Genomic DNA, 16,370 nt, shown 5'->3' on the forward strand with positions numbered 1-16,370 from the left:
TGCATTTCACTAGAAAGTAACTTTTGGCGCTCCCATGTAGTCCACCTCAACAAAATCAAGGATTGACCTCCATCTCATTCACATCTCGGTTGCATGGCTCTCAATCTTATCTTGTAGCATCTCGATCCAAGCCTCATGATTGGCATCCCTACCCAAGAACTCCTTAAGCAATACCATATAAGACACCACATTGCTTCCTGGCACCAAGATAATCTCTCTATATCGTCGGAACTCTTTACGGAGCTCATGAGATATAATATCGTCCACGTTAGACATTGTGGTGTTTAGAGCTCCAGAGGGCAATAGTGGCTCAAACTTTGTCTTGAAGATGTCGTAGCTGAGCGATCGAGATCTGCAACTTGGTTTAATGACATTTCAGTGTTATACAGATGCAAATTACTTACGATAGATAGGTATAATAACTTGTATTGTATCCAATAGGGAAACGAAATCGACAGAAGCCGTGACCAAAGTCGGCTTCATAGCCAATATCCTCAGGGCCACTGACCAAGCATATTTCTCTACGTAGCCTATTAAACTCTGCCGCAAGATTCATGTCGCAAATTGCCTGGTGATCAGGAGGCGTGTGAATGAGGAGGTCAAATGTGCTGAAGTGCAGCGTTGAAAGTTGCGCAAGCCCCGTATGCGCAAACTGGTCAGCAATCAGCCTCTCAATCACTTCTTCCGGCAGCTTCTTCTCATTTTCTGGATCTTCTTCCGTCAAGTAGTGTCCGGATATCGCTCGCACAATGTGCGGGTTCCAGAATATATATTCCAGCATAATACTTGGCACCTCAACAAAGTCGCGTGGGACTGACGATCCGTGGAATCGCGCATATTTGGTCTTCGAAGTAAGGTTGTGGATCGTGTGACCAAGTTCATGGAAGCAAGAGACAACCTCGTTAATCTTCAAGAGGCTTGGGCGGGTAGCGCTGGGAGGCGAGTAATTTGTCATAAAGGCAGAGCAAGGGTAGGTTCGTGACCCATCCTGTCGTTCATATCCCTGGTATAAGAATCATCGTTTAGTATTTTTCCTATACTTATACCAATGATTATAAACTCACTGGTCTCATTTTGAACATCCCTTTGTGGCCATATTTGTTATCTCGTGGGAATACATCCATATAGAAGTATCCGAGAAAATCGCCCCCTTCCGCTGTGTCATCCCATACAGAGTAGACATCCACCCCCTCATACCATGTAGTAATCTGAGGAGCATCACGCGGGTACTTTATAAACTTCACCCCGAATAAGACACCCAAAATCTGCATCATTCTCGAAAGGCATCTGTCAAAGGGGAAGTATTCGGCAACCTCGTTTTGGTCCACTTGCAGAGATTTATCCTCTGCTAGGCGTGTGAAAAATGGTCTATCCCATGAAAAGAATTGGCCAGATAAGTGCGCATCTTGGGATTGCTCTTGTTGTACCTTTTCGGCCTTCAGTGCTTTTAAACTCTCAAGTTCACGCAGGCCTAGTTCTTGTAGAACATTGCGGATGCGGTTCAGAAAGTGGACGGCATCATCTGTTTTTAAGATTCTGTCACTCTCTCGCAATTCAGCGTGATGCTTGTAGCCGAGTGTACGAGCAACTTCATCTCTAAGCACAAGAAGCTCTTTGAGGTTAACTCCATTGAGCTCTTTCGTCCGATTTTCCATGTCCAACCACACCTTTTGCCTAGTCTCATCTCGTAAGGCATATTGCATCACGGCCGTATAATTGGGAATCTTGTGATCAATCCAACGCTTATCGCCATCTGCCTTCCATCGGTCCAGGTGGGACTGCGGTACACCTTGCAGTTCGTCTAGTGTCAGCCATAAACCGGCAACATCCGAGTCGAGGTTTCGAATATGCTCCATCTCGAGCTCGTTGATCCTTACAAGACTCTCCTTCACTTTAGCTTTCACAGCTTCGTCGGTGAGCCCTTGTCCCGTTTTGATGAATTGGCTTCGCAGTTTCTCCACATAGAGAAGCGACTCCGGATCAAGAGACTCGTGTCTCTGCCAGACAGCATCAACGACTTTAAAGACATCGGCTCGTGAATATCTTCCGATACTATCACGATTCAAGATTTTTCTGGCCTCTTTGGAAGCATCGCGAAGCTCTTTTGAAGGAGACACGTTATGAAGGAACCCAAGCTGAGGGGAGATACTCATCCGATCATTCTCATCGCGTATCAAAGGGAGAATGACGAGGTCAAACGTCGCCTCCTCGAGGGATATTTGAGCTACAGCATCCCAAACTTTTGCCGATGTCGATATCAGCAGTTCAGCTTGTTGAACTATGGACGCAGGATCCAAGGTGAAGTCTAGCGGTGGTTGGGGGGGCTGAGGAGTCATATCGAGTCTCTGTTATACAATCAGAACAATCTTGAATTGGGAGTTGTTACGTCGAAGATATCAGATATATATATATATATATATGGATTCAACTCCATAAGTCCGAGACAATCCAGATTAGCCGTCACACTGTAAAGTAGGAAAAGCGGGGGAAGGAGGAGGCTGTGCTGCATTAGAGTGATCGACACAAGCTCTACTTCTCAAAAGAGTAGGAAAGGTCATTTTATGGCGCGTCAAATGATTCAAAAGAAAGACTCATATAATCCAACCAGTTGTAAAAGACTCGGGGCGCGACATTGACGTCTAGTTGAATGCTTAGAAATAGCCGGATATTGCGGCATCGCGGCATCGAGCACCCGGCTTGGTTCAAGAAATGTGACTCCTTCCAATATAAAATCGTGAATCCTGCCAAAGTCAAAGATTGCGTGATGGCCTTAACTCGACCAATAACCCTTGATCATGGCTTGATAATGGAAATTACTACACTTTTACACAAACACACATATACAGATTGAGCGAGAGAGAGAAGGAGAGATGTGAGAAGAACTTTGAGACGACAATTGATAACTAAATCCAAACACCTCTATTTCGTATTTCGCATAACACGCGAATCCATAAACTTTCACAAAAGAAAAGCATAAAGCGCCCACAATACAAACACGGTCAAAAGCAGCCAACCCTCATTCTCTGCTAACAGTCCGGCAGCACTAAACCCTTCGAATCAAGAAAGCGGATGGTCTCACCAGCTCCAAAACGCCGCAACTGCTGCGTCCAAAAATCAATCTGATGATCCAATCCCAGAACAGTAAGAAGTCGTGCCCATGTGGGTAAGTCAGACTGCTTCTCATCCCTTTGCAACTCACTGAGTAAACCTGCAGCCACTTGGCTAAAGAACGGAGCGTCGTGTGTAGCAATCACGACAATTCGGCACGAGATCTCGACCCAGTTCTTGATAAACTCGTGATCGAAACTCATTGGTGGGTACCTAAACTCGATTGTTGTTTGTGATCCTTCCAGTTTGTCTGTACCATCACGACCACGAGAATCCATCTCGCCTGCAGACTTTCCATCTGTTGTGCGGGTGCATATCGCCAGGCTAGTCTTTCCGCCTACTTCTGTAAGTAGTCCGGTATAGAGCTCCCATGTATTTTCTTTCTCCCAGATATAGTCCAAAGTAAGATACCATCTGTTGGCGTTATGGTGATTCCACGCGGCCGGTTTCATTTGCGATGGAGGTATCGGCACATGTTTGAGTAACTGCGCAGTTGTATTATCTTTTGTGATCGAATGACATTCTCTAACGGTGTCATCGGCGTCGAATGCAAAACAAGAATACTTGCCTATGTATTTGAACCATGTAGAATCTTCAGAACGAGCAGTTGGAGAAAATGCTGTAAAAAGCGGTTGCTCGAGCAGCATGACCAATGTCGCTGCTTTCTTGGCTATCGTCAAAGTCATGCCGGATTTGACACCTACATGAATGTGAAGGCCGCACTTGTCATGTGCTGAAATGCTTAGATCACAATTTCGAATAGCTGAGACTATTTGCGCCGTCTTCGGAAGTCCAGATTTGAGCTCTTCATTGTCTAGAATAGGTGAAGTAATCTCAAAGCCTTGAGCTAATGTCTTACCATATTCATTTGTTGGAACCTCGAGCATTTCTCGTTTAACGTGGAAATACAAGTTCTCCGAGTTGCTTTCAGGCGTGAATAGAGGCATAGCCGGAGTGAAGACTCGAAGACCGCGGCTGAGAACTTCAGGAGGAGCATCCTCACAGATGCAACAGTTTTGACTTGGGTAATGAGCGCATTCAGCGGCTATGGGTAGATCTGGGGCCCTTTCTTTAAGACTCAATGCCAACTCACGTAATTTAGCGGCTTGCAATGGGTGAGAATCAGATTCGTTTTTCTGTAAGTGTACAAGCAGCTCGAGTTCCCAACCAAAGGTGATCATGTCAGAATTAGCCATCGTTGGCAGGAGGAGGCGGTATATGTTGCAATGATATAAGATACTTTGAATCGAATATTTGCTCAAGCTGTTAATCACAATACTCATTTCAAAAGTCGTTCCATACTGGAGTAATTTATACACTGGCATATCAAGAAAAGATCGTTTCATCCTTTGATGCATTGAACGTTTTTCCCACCTCACGATCCTGTCAAACCAAAAATTCACCCTTTAACTGTGTATATGTTCAGTAACAAGAAGGGCACACTAGATTTACGCGAGATGGAAAGTTATTGAACACAAAGAAACGGGTATCTTTCTTTGTACTTTGATACGCGGAATGAACACATGTAGAACACCTAGATTTGCGTTCATTATGGCCTTTAGGGCATGAAACACCGTTCACTTGATGCGCAAGATAAGTGTGACGACGAAACAGTCAGTCAGTCTTTTGCCTCCAAACACTGATACATGTCTACATGTCTTAATCAAATATGGCCAAGCTACAATGAGATTGCAAAAAGAAAGCGCAGTATGAGCATCATCAATTGTTTGACAATTGTATTTATTAAGTTACTAGTCCATATACCAACAGCTATATGTTTCCATATAACTTCTAAGTCCCCAATCCGATAAACGACGTTGTCTTTTCCATAGATGGAAACTCCTATCGCTAAGGACGAGATTATACGCCTACTGGGCTCGTGCAGAGCAAATCTTGACCAAGCTGTAGGAAAGTGGTCAGTATCTAATCCTTCGATTCGGCCGGTTCTAGATGTATGTGGAACAACTTACAACTGGGATGGCACAGCAACGAGCCCGTTGGCCTACGGCGGCGCACGCAGCCTGGAAAGACTGGGCATCGGTGACAGGGCTGGAGGCTAAGTTGCGAACAGTCAGCATCTTCAATCAGAGCATCCTATGCATCTTGAGCGATTACTTACGGTTCGCACAATCCAAGTCGGCAACGCCAAGCACATCAGTAGCGCAACACTGGGGGGTAGACTCGAGGCCACCAGGACAAAGCTGGCTTTGACGTTTGACGGCCTTCACGTCAGATGAAGGGGCCGCAAGAACGCCAGCAACCAACAGAGTAGCAACGATGAAAGACTTCATTTTGAACGAGTCGTATTAAGTATTGACAAAAGCTGAAGCTGAATGTGTGAATGTTGAAGCGAGTGATTTACAGTGTTGGTTGTCTGATTTGCTTTGTGAATTTGAACGACAAGGAGGCAGATGATGAAGGGGTATTTATATCCGGTTTCATGTTCCTAGTATCACCCTACTTGTCTGCAAAGGCTAGGAAGAATTCTTTGTTGTCGGAGGTTGCATCCTGCTTCGCCATCTGTCAAATCAAGACGATAGCTATACTGTTGTGCCTGAATTGCTGAACCAGGACTTGGACGTCAGGGGGCTTCGGAATAATATGCCATCATCATGTCTCAATCATCAAGCAAGGATGGCGACTGTAAGGTGACGCTAGGAGCATATGGAAATGGTTGGTAGGTGGCGAGAGACGATCTAAACACCAGCAACCGCTTTGTTCCGTCGCTCTTCAACGAGTGACTTATTTATAGATAGTGTTCAATTAAGTTTGTTCATTTGCCACTTCTAGTTTAATATTCCACGAAGATTTCACAAATAGGTATAGTTAGAGACATATTTGAATGGAATCTTTCGACATCACCTCAATTGAGCAAAGGTAATTGTAGACATTGAATTACTTCACGCATCAATCTACGTAACTGTTGATAGAACTGCATTCCTGTTCAGCATTAAAATTACGTCGATGAATACTCCCACTAATCTTACACCCCAATTAGTTCGCCATTCGGCCTGGAGTCTCCGTGGCAATTCCTCAGGGGCGCATATCCCGACAGCCCGACCCCAGATGAGCTGAACGGATCATTCATGCCGGCCAACGTACATTGGCCAATAAGCCATCATAATTCGGGTGGCTTTTCTACGAATAAACAGGCTTTACGACACCCACGGGGTATATGCCGTTTCAAGGAAGCTTAGCTACAGCTGTTCGCTGTTGCATCGGGGGCAGGGGGCAAGGGCCAAGAGTCAGAAACAGGGAAAGCATCTACTCAACGGAGTGTATGGCTTAAAACTCAATTAAACTACGGCAGATCTTTTTTCAATTGAGCCACCTCCATTGCCTTCACTACATACTTGTGGCTGCTCGAGTGGAAGCGGGAGTAGCCAAGGTAGCACCAAACCAAACAGCTATGCAGGTACACCTCATTCCGGAATAGAGAAATGGTGAGTTGATCCTGTGGCTGAGCATCTTGAGATCAATATCCAATGAGTGTTACATGCCAATGCTTCATGCTCCATCTAGATCACTATGATGAAGATGCAACCTCAAACGAATACACCCTGTCCTTTGTTTAAGTCATACTCGATCTTACTGAGCACTCACCACATCGCCAAGAATTGCAAACACGCAAACACTTGGTATAAGCCACCTTGTACCAGAGGAAACTAGAATCATGAAATCAAGCGCATAGAGCCATATGTCAGTGTCCAGCCACTAAAAGTGCTCGCCCGTATTCACCGGGACGTCGGCTTTTTACAGGGTAGCTTCGTCCGGCACGACGGCATTCACACAACACACGCGGCAGACGTCAATTATGATGCAGCTAGCCAATAAGTGGCATTCCTAGGATGTATCTTGTTCTGTAGGGGACAATTTTGGTGTGGCGTAAAGCGTGCTGGATAAATGAATCCCAGATGAATCAACTCTGGTGATTGGATCAATTGCGCAGGTTAGCACGGGTGTGCATGAATTGATCGTCACAAAAGCTGGCAGCTCTCGTATGTCTTCTACGTAATTCTTGAAGATCTTAGTCCTTGTAATATGTATTAATGCGTAATTCGAGCATGTAGCTTTCCGTACGCAAGACTATTCAATTGGGTTCAATTATCCTTTATTCTACTCATAATTGTCGGTACGCTCAATGGCTCTCATAATACCGAGTTTGTCACCGAGAATGCCGCTGTTAGAAGCAACTCCGCTCAACCACTAATGAAGAAGCGTCACAGCCGCTGATCTATTTATCCTACGAAAATTTCCAAGTTCGTTGGCGTTGCTTGGTGGCCAGCTAGTTTGATCTGCAGGGGGTTGTGATGTTTCCATAGCATATTAAAGGCTACTGATCAACCATTCGCCACCGGCTTCGTAAAAATGTTCTATGATGATATCCTTATGCGTCCTGTACTATTTTTAACTACCATTACAGTAGAAGCCCAAAAAGGTGTCCGATTTTCATTATAACGAAAGTCATCCCACGCAGACCATGCATCCCTTCGAGTGCGATAAGGCACCACCTAAGTACCGCATCCATCTTTCTTCTAGATTGAGGGGAGAATCCTTGATGTCTGACTCTTTGATTGGCTACTGCTTTTAAGAGTACTTAGGTGGTGCCTTATCGCACTCGAAGGGATATGGCGTAGTGTAGCATGTGGCTTGTTCTGTGTAAATGTCGAGAAGCTCCTGGTTCCCTACCATTAAACTATTAAACTCAGCCTACCATTATCCCAAAACATCTCGAACCTGGGCTCTGTCGGCCAGAATTTGGATCGTCCCCCCAGGAGATGAGTAATGGGAGCGGGGAATTACACCCGGTATCACAACCTGAATGAATTCTCTAATCTGTACTTTATACTGGCAATAAACTCAGCAATTGGCTTGACGCTTTTGTCAGCCTTGATTTCCCAGCTTTTTGACCATTTGACGTCTGTTTTTAGTTATGCATGACCTCTCTCCATTAGTTGTGTACCGTCCTCTGCGACTATTAAACGACGGACGCAACTCAACATTCCTCGTGGAGGTGATCAAAGCCGAGGACTCTAATTCACGCAGGAATGCTTTGTGCGTCTTGAAAGTACACAAAGCATCATTCCCCGATGTCTCGTACCAGCAAGAAACCGCCGCCAATAGCCTTTTGGACATGTCTTACACCGCTCCGCTGTTGACGGCCGCTGCAGCTTGTGAAGCAATATTCGCTCGGTCCCGCAGAAGGTCCATCAAGACCGGATACCCCCAATGCTTTGGTAGTGTCCAGGTGCCAGTAGAGCTTCTTCGGGCGACCATGAAAGACCACGGGTGGATTGAGCCGAACGCTGAGAAAGAAAACTTTTACAGCGCGCTGCTATTCGAATACATTCCCAATCTAGAGCCTCTACTGCCAGAACACCTTACGCCGGCCATCGCTGCGGAAGCGAACCGCGTTCTAAAAACAATCCATGCAAGTAATATATGTCATAATGACCTAGAAAACTTCAGGATACGCCCGGAGGTTGGCTTCTGCAACATCTTCATACAACAATATAGTAGGAACGTCTATGTATTGGACTTTGATGCCGCCAGGGTAGTTGATAACACTCCAGAAGGCAAGAAGCTACTTGAAGAAGAAGCCAACAACTTGGATCGATTATTCCAAATTATTCTTTCAGGCGAAAATCCACGCAAAAGATTCCCCAGAGAAGTGCTTCGGCTAATGGCCGAGAGGCAGATGCAACAGCAGGGATGATCCAAAGTTTTCGTGCCAGGTTCAAACGATTTACTTGCCCGAATATGAATCAAGTTCTACGTTTGTCATCCAACTTCATCTACTCTTTAAAGTCCCGTATCTACAAGCGTGATGCAATGAAAATAGAATACTTCTCATTGAACTCTTTGTATCATTCATGATGCGATTAGCCTCTGCATTTGCAAAACGAAATGGGGAAAAACCCTAGCCAGGAACTGGTGGGAAAAACCCATAACAAGGCCTTGCAGTAAACCCCAGCCCTCAAGCTACCACGCACAAAAGTTGATATTAAGAGATACTCCATTAGCAGTCCATGACCCCCCGTTTTTATGCCCATGGCAAGTCAAAATATTATTGTATGCATCCGTACAAACTTGTGGATTCTCAAAATTCCCAATTTTTCCAATACGGGCAACGTTGCCTCCGCCATCAGTCAACGTGTTCCAGTTGCCGTTCAGCGTGTTATAGTTTTGCCTGCACCAATCGGACGCATGAGACCGCAATGTATCGTAGTTGATACAGAAACTGCCATGGCTCTGTGCGTAACATTCGGCGGCTTGCGAGACGGAAACCATCCCGATGACGGAGAGAATAACAGGCCAGTAATGCATGATGGCGATCGGCGAATTCCTAATTTGATGTGAGATATAGTCAGAGAGTTGAACGGAAAAACGAACGTGATATGTTATCAGTAGCTGTCTCACCAGATAAGCTTCCTGCTATCTGAAGGTGATGTTTGCTTGGTCTTGTTTCCAGACTTGTTGATTCCTTTTTCCAGTGAGTAGAATGCCACTTATATAGTCGTTTCCTTATACATGTGACCTTGACGTCCTCACGTCACTTGTCTTATATGCCATGTCTAAGTGTAACCAAGAGCTTTGACAGGACCCTTACCTTGACTCAGAAGCCAATATAAAGTACTCCGTATATCTTAGAATATGACTACATAGCTGTGTAACTTATTCATACCACGTAATTTGTCTTACATATTATGCCGAGATGTAACCAAGAGCGTCGGCAGAACCCTTGCTTGGACTTATTAAATTAGAGTTAATATGAAGTACGTCTTAGACATATGGCTATATCCCTGATCATTATGCCTGATGAGATAATATGACTTGCCGAGATATTACTCATGAACAGAAACAACGATTGACTTACTTTTGAGGTTGACACCGCTCTAAATCAAGCCCACTATGAATGTGCTCTTTTTAGAAGGCTATCAGCTGGAGCCATTTACGGATCAAGTTTAAAAAATTACAACTGTGTATCGTTGGACAGTATACCTCTTGATTAGTGTATTTCACCACTGCCATTTACTCGCGAGTGCCATACCACGTCTTTCTACTGCGATGCTGTTTCTAGGTGCCGAGGTTGAAGGTTATGCAAGGGTTCCATGGTGCTCTCTTATGCGACAAATGGTGCTACTTGATCCAAAAATTAGCGGAACTTGCGACGGCCGTTTTGAAACAATACACCACGATGAAGTGAAGTTTGCACTGTATTAGCCACAACTACAAAACCCTTAGTCTGCAGAAAGAAACTTTACAGAGCATGGACAATTATTCTAGTCCTACCATATCTAATACTTGGAATCATCCATAAAGATCACATCAAGTCATTAAACTGTACTTCTACCTACATCAAACAGCGAACCAACGTACACAAAAATCGCAACCCCATTCTCTCGCCAGTCATCTACAAACCGTCCACTGGCAAACTGACCGCAATAAAAATTGAGACAACCAACGGCTACAGCCGCCCTGATTTTCCACATACCCCAGTTTTTTGATTGGTTCAGTCTACCCCACGATCCCAAATTATGTCTCACCGTCTGGTGATTAACATGTCATTCCGAGACAGACTGTCTCAGAACTACCTCTGATGCGGAACGTCGGGTGGTACATAGAAGAAGTGACAGCTGCTCTGTGCCCCGACTCCCAAGACCTCAGCCTCCACCTCGAGGGTATCTTACCGTGCCAGGGGGGAGCATTTCTTCGGTTTGTGTCACACCAACTCAAAGCAACCTGTGCAAACTTGTAAAGGCGGTGAATGAATGTAGTCTATCGCGCATTGAGTTTGTTCTGGCTCATATTCTAGCTGTAGATCTGCCTGCCCTGTTCTTTGTCCCCACGTGAAATTCGTGTCTGGCGCCATTCATAGCCATCATGCTTCAATTGGTAAACGAATGAAGAAATAAACGTGTATGTATATCGTTGTGTATATGTATACGTTATGAATCAATAGGAATACCGTTCTATCTATATCATGGCTCTCAAATTACTGCACACCCAGCAATCATGCTGCGAACCCTTTTTGTCCGACTACAATAGTCCTATTACAGCCGCCTCACAGCAGAACCATCCAATCACACATTGTCGTGTGCCGCGATAGCATGGAGTTTGTGTGTCGCCCTTTGGCTCTCAGTTTGCAGCATATCTCGACATAGCTCGCAGCTTGTCTCCGAAAACCCAAAAGAGAAAAGGCGCCGGAATACCCACGCCAATGCTAATAAAGGCGAGAACGCTGGTCCCCCAACCATAACCTAGGTCTCTGTACAGGTACGGAGCGAAGAGAGGAAATCCAAAGCCGGCCAGGCTGCGGAGAAGCGCACACGCAGCCATGGCACTGGCCGCGTAAGTCGGGTAGCTGTCCACGGTGTAAGTCTGCATGCCCTGCAAACATCCCATGGTCCCTGCCGAGCAGATGGCGACACCGATGTTGGGCATGATCCAGTGTAGCCGCGCCTGTACGCTCCAACCATACCAGAACAGGCCGACGGAGACCATGATCGATCCGATGAACATGGTTGGCATTCGGAACTCGGGCCGACCGATACCGTTGTTTTCTGTTTTGAGGTGACGGTAAATTCGGTCGATGAAGAAGAAGTTGAGAATAAGACCCGTGAAAGAGCCAATGGCAATAGAGAGATAGTTTAGCCCACCTATACTCACACTCTCGCCATACCATTCCGTCCAAATGCTTGGGAAGGTGGCTAGCATCAGATACAGCGTCCCGAAGAGATAGGCCATGTAAAACGCAATGACCGTGATGATGGGCTGGGTCGTGAACATGCGAATTGGTCGTGCCACAGCTCCACCAAGTTTGCTGGCAAGAGTTTCCGGCTCGGCATTCCCAGTGTGGAGTTTGTGGTTTCCTGTAGCTTTCACAAGACAATCTCGCTTCCTTCGTAACAATGTGCCTGGGTGTGATTCGCGGAGCCAGAGTAAACCTACGACCTGGATAAACACTGCCGCAACGCTAGATGACCAGAACACCCAACGCCATGTGCTATACTCGGCAATGAAGCCCCCAGCAATCGGCCCAACAACCGGACCCAGGAGCGGTGCGAGAGTGTAGATTCCCATGGCCTTGCCGCGTTCGTCAGCGCTCCATGTGTCACTAATAGCACCTCCTCCCAGAGCAAGAGGAGCACTCCCGCCGATCCCAGCTAGAAAGCGAAAGACGAATAACTCGGCCGGGTTCTGTGCAAAGCCACAACCCAGATTCCATGCCAGATACCATATATTGCTAAGCTGTAGCAGACGTACACGACCGTAAAGTTCAGATGCAGGCCCAAAGAATAATGGACCGACGGCGTACGCCAGGATGAAGATGGAAAGTGCCAACTCTATCTCAAGTCTACTGTTCATGTTGAGATCTTCGCCCAACTTGGATAGAGCTGGCGCAATCATGGCCGAGGAAACAGGGGAAATGAATGTAAAGAGAGACACGGCTACCGTGTATCGCCATTTGATCTTGGTTGGCCAATTCTTTGGGTTTTCTGGGTCTTGTGGTCCATCCCAGGTGACGACATTGGGATCATTGATGCTTTCAGCAGATGGTTTTGCTGCCTCCAAGTCTAACGGTTTTTGACTCATTGTAGTCGAAACTCTTTTCAAATAAACTATCGTAGAATAATTAATTCTCTCATCTCTGCTGGCATTCTGAGTGCTCTTATATAACGTTTAACTCCGTAAAGAACTCCTTGGATGGACTTGATGCCACCAGCCAATCGGAGCCATGGATCTACTTCGGGCCCGTTCCGTCTTCCGTAACGACATCCGTACCACATTCATTGAACATCAAACTGTCTCCGTTACTTCTTCCATTTGAACCGAGGAAGACAAATAATTTCCATATCGTCGAACCGTGTCTAACGGCCGTCAAGTGTCCCGATGCGTACTCGACCTGTAGCAATTGCTCCCACGCCCAACCAGACCCCGGGTGAGTATGGGAACGACGACTTAGAAGCCAACCGCACGATGCCCTACACCTGTCAACAGTGCGTGCGCAGAAAGGTCAAATGTGACAAGACTCTCCCGTCATGTTCAAGCTGCGGCAAAGGCGAATTTGAGTGCGTCTATCAAGCACCGAACCCCCCGCGAAAGCGGAAGCGGAAGCGGAACGAGGACGTGCACGAGCGGTTGGTACGGTATGAGCGCATCTTACAAGAAAGTGGTCTTCTCCCTTCAGCCGATGGCAAACAGACACACCAGAGCACGCAAGATCCAATCTCTCCGGCGAGAAGGACCGGCGAATTGCTCTCTGGTGACGGCAAATCCCGGTATATTGGCAGCAGTCTCTGGCTCAATACTGGGCCAGTCAGCATACATGAACTATCAGAGGAGGAAGACGAAGACCAACCTATTCCGCCAGTGGGCACAAACTTGTTCACAACGGATCCAATAAGCGGTGCGCTGCTTGGAGGCTCGCAGCCTCTTGTCCACTATCATCCCAGCTACAAGGACGCGATGAAGCTTTGGATGGCGCACGTTGAGAATGTCGAGCCTATTTGCAAAATCTTGCACATTCCAACAATAGCGAAAATGGTCGAGACAGTCTCTCAGAAACCATCGATGGCATCAAAGGCGGACGAGTGCTTGTTGTTTGTCATTTACCACTTTGCCGTATTCTCCATGTCGGATGAGGACTGTATGCTCGAATTTGGGCAGCCACGCATTGAATTAATGTCCAAGTACCAATACGCGGTTCGACAAGCCCTAGTCAACGCATCGTGGCTTAAGACAACAGAAATGCCAATTATCCAGGCCTACGTGCTCTTTCTCATCTCGATCCGCACACAGACTGATCCTCACCTATTCTGGATGTTGACCGGTATCGCGGTCCGCATCGCCCAGCGCATGGGACTCCATCGCGATGGAGAAGGTCTCGGATTATCTCCATATGATGTTCAAATGCGGCGGCGACTGTTCTGGCAGCTTCTCCCTCTCGACGGATACGCTGGTCAAGTCTCGGGCACCGGCATTTCCATCTCGCCTAACAGCTGGGACACTAAACCACCGCTCAACATCAACGATGCGCAGATCTACCCTGATATGACGCACCAGCCAGAAGAGCTGAACGGCGCTTCCGAGATGATTTACTGCCTCACGAAAGCAGAGTTGTCCAACTTGTACACGCGCACTGGGGTCGAAACGAAGGACGCCGGCGGTACGATCCAACTGAAGGCCAGTGGAGAACTTGAAAGGCTTATCGACGAGGTTGAAAGCACTATTGAGACCAAGTATCTCCGGTACTGCGATATCATCAACCCGCTGCACTTTCTTGTACTTGGAAGCGTAAGATCCGCCACCAATGCGGTACGGCTACGCAACCGAATCTCCCCGCTGATGAATCATACCATTGGCGATTCCAAAAGGAAACAGCTTTGCGAGCTAGCTCTGAAGATTCTCGATACCGACTGCACACTCTACAGTAACCCCCAACTAAAGAGGTTTCGTTGGAAAATAAAGGCAGTCTTCCTCTGGGATGCGCTCATGTGTGTCCTGACCAGCCTGGCAAAGGTCGGCATCTTTTCACCCATGGAGCGCAATAGCATCTGGAGCAAAATGGCAGACATCCACTCGTACCACCCTGAGATTATTGATGCCAAGACAGCGTTCCAAGCTGCGGTTGGCAGACTAACACTCAAAGCCTGGGCAGTCAATCCACCAAGCGATGCAGCGCCCGAGCCGGATTATATCACAACCTTGCGCTCGCAACGCAAAGCCAAGGTCACCAGCCCCCTAGACAAGACTAAAAATGGTACACTTCATAAAGGATGTGTAACGAGTGTGACCTCGTTAAATGATTCCCTTCCTGGCAGCCCTGATGAAACGGAGTTTAATTTGGCCGGCAATTTCAGTCTGTTTCCGGCGGAGTGGTTGTTTGAAGATCAGCTTATCAGCTTTTGAGATTTTGAGTCCGGATGACCAATTTTGCCTTTTTGGGATTTCTGCGGTTTTGGACCCGGATGATCAATTTTGCCTTTTTTGGCCAACCCCAAGTATTGCGACCCCTAAATTGACGGTGATAGGATCTACAGTGATACCGGTAGATGTTGATTATTTGTAAAAGAACGGAGTTAGCATCTATAATAAACCCGGTAAGTCTTATCAAGCAAGGTTTTAATTTATTTCAGTAAACATACTGAACAAAGATGATAGATTATTTGTCTACCGTGTATTCATTAGCGGGTATTATATCAATGGGTACACGAATGGTCTCCCTTGCGAATAAAAGGGGAAGCTTGGAATAGTTATCTACGATGACGCATATATAGTATGGATATAGCATGAATATTTGCCAAATCTGCCTGGATATTTGTATTTAAAGCATTGTTATATTTATATCATCCTATTATTAACTATTCTGCACTACGAAACCTCTATTGAACTTCTTTTCATAAGAACCAACCAACATGAAGACTTTCCAACCTCTATACTTTATCCTTCTTCTATCATCAGCCTTTGCATCCGAGTGTTCACCATCAACTCCAACTTTTTACTTCAACCATATCGGAATCTCCGTTTCAAATCTTGCTTCACAACGCAACTGGTACAATCGAACCTTGGGCTTCAGCAACCTTCTCCAGATCGTCGGCCCAATGAAAATACCAACAGAAACTCCGCCTACAACACCCTCCTCATCTCAAGCACAAACAATTCAGTCTGTTAAACTACAGAATCCAAGAACAAGTGCAATCGTCGAACTTGTATCCCTCTCGTCTTCGACACACAGTACTCGATTGAACACATCGTCATTGACTGCATCAGCTGTTCAAGGCCTTTTTCATTTTGCATTTCGAGTTCCAAATCTTAATGAGACTCTGCACAAGTTGCAAAAGCATGGTGTCCGGATAATACAGCCGATTACAGAGGGTGCAGACGAAATCGACGCTAGCACTACATTTGCGTATATTTCTGACCCTGAAGGCAATCTTATTGAGTTGATCGAATACCTTGAATAATACTGTTCATGCTCAATGAAGATTTCAGTGTTGCAAAAGTATACAATTAGGTTAGTTATTTGAGTGTCTTGAGTGTGGCGGATCGTGACAAATATTAAGGAATCGATGCCAGAACATGATATAATTAGGTAGTGAAGGCAAAGAGTCGCCGACTATACAGCAGTAGCTTGTAATTATAAATTCTTAAAATAGAACCCGCGCGAAATGGACGTTATTAAAAAAGTTGCAGTTATTACATGGCAGTATTCACATCCAACGGACCACCAGGTCGTAACGCCGTTTATTATCATTGTT

At 46.0% G+C, this 16,370-nt stretch overlaps 6 protein-coding genes across 6 annotated transcripts; 2 read left to right on the plus strand and 4 right to left on the minus strand.

Moving 5' to 3' along the window:
- Positions 1-78: 78 nt before the first annotated feature.
- Positions 79-2,336, minus strand: Triagg1_150 (uncharacterized protein; the record flags this gene model as incomplete). Its single annotated transcript, XM_062896498.1, has 3 exons — positions 79-352; positions 405-1,003; positions 1,065-2,336. The coding sequence occupies 3 exons, from the start codon at positions 2,334-2,336 to the stop codon at positions 79-81; spliced, it is 2,145 nt and encodes a 714-aa protein (XP_062760500.1).
- A 690-nt stretch (positions 2,337-3,026) lies between these two features.
- On the minus strand, positions 3,027-4,304 carry Triagg1_151 (uncharacterized protein; the record flags this gene model as incomplete). Its single annotated transcript, XM_062896509.1, has 1 exon — positions 3,027-4,304. The coding sequence occupies one exon, from the start codon at positions 4,302-4,304 to the stop codon at positions 3,027-3,029; it is 1,278 nt and encodes a 425-aa protein (XP_062760501.1).
- Positions 4,305-4,968: 664 nt separating this feature from the next.
- On the minus strand, positions 4,969-5,399 carry Triagg1_152 (fungal hydrophobin; the record flags this gene model as incomplete). Its single annotated transcript, XM_062896520.1, has 3 exons — positions 4,969-5,010; positions 5,079-5,164; positions 5,228-5,399. The coding sequence occupies 3 exons, from the start codon at positions 5,397-5,399 to the stop codon at positions 4,969-4,971; spliced, it is 300 nt and encodes a 99-aa protein (XP_062760502.1).
- A 2,642-nt stretch (positions 5,400-8,041) lies between these two features.
- On the plus strand, positions 8,042-8,824 carry Triagg1_153 (uncharacterized protein; the record flags this gene model as incomplete). The annotated part of the gene is made up of 1 exon (XM_062896531.1): positions 8,042-8,824. The coding sequence occupies one exon, from the start codon at positions 8,042-8,044 to the stop codon at positions 8,822-8,824; it is 783 nt and encodes a 260-aa protein (XP_062760503.1).
- Positions 8,825-11,247: 2,423 nt separating this feature from the next.
- Positions 11,248-12,705, minus strand: Triagg1_154 (uncharacterized protein; the record flags this gene model as incomplete). The annotated part of the gene is made up of 1 exon (XM_062896542.1): positions 11,248-12,705. One exon carries the CDS (start codon positions 12,703-12,705, stop codon positions 11,248-11,250), a length of 1,458 nt encoding a protein of 485 aa, XP_062760504.1.
- A 297-nt stretch (positions 12,706-13,002) lies between these two features.
- Positions 13,003-15,021, plus strand: Triagg1_155 (transcriptional regulator family: Fungal Specific TF; the record flags this gene model as incomplete). Its single annotated transcript, XM_062896553.1, has 1 exon — positions 13,003-15,021. The coding sequence occupies one exon, from the start codon at positions 13,003-13,005 to the stop codon at positions 15,019-15,021; it is 2,019 nt and encodes a 672-aa protein (XP_062760505.1).
- Between the last annotated feature and the right edge of the window lie 1,349 nt (positions 15,022-16,370).

The sequence above is a fragment of the Trichoderma aggressivum genome (assembly GCF_033847375.1).
Source record: "Trichoderma aggressivum f. europaeum strain CBS 100526 chromosome Unknown scaffold_001, whole genome shotgun sequence".
NCBI lineage: Eukaryota > Fungi > Ascomycota > Sordariomycetes > Hypocreales > Hypocreaceae > Trichoderma > Trichoderma aggressivum.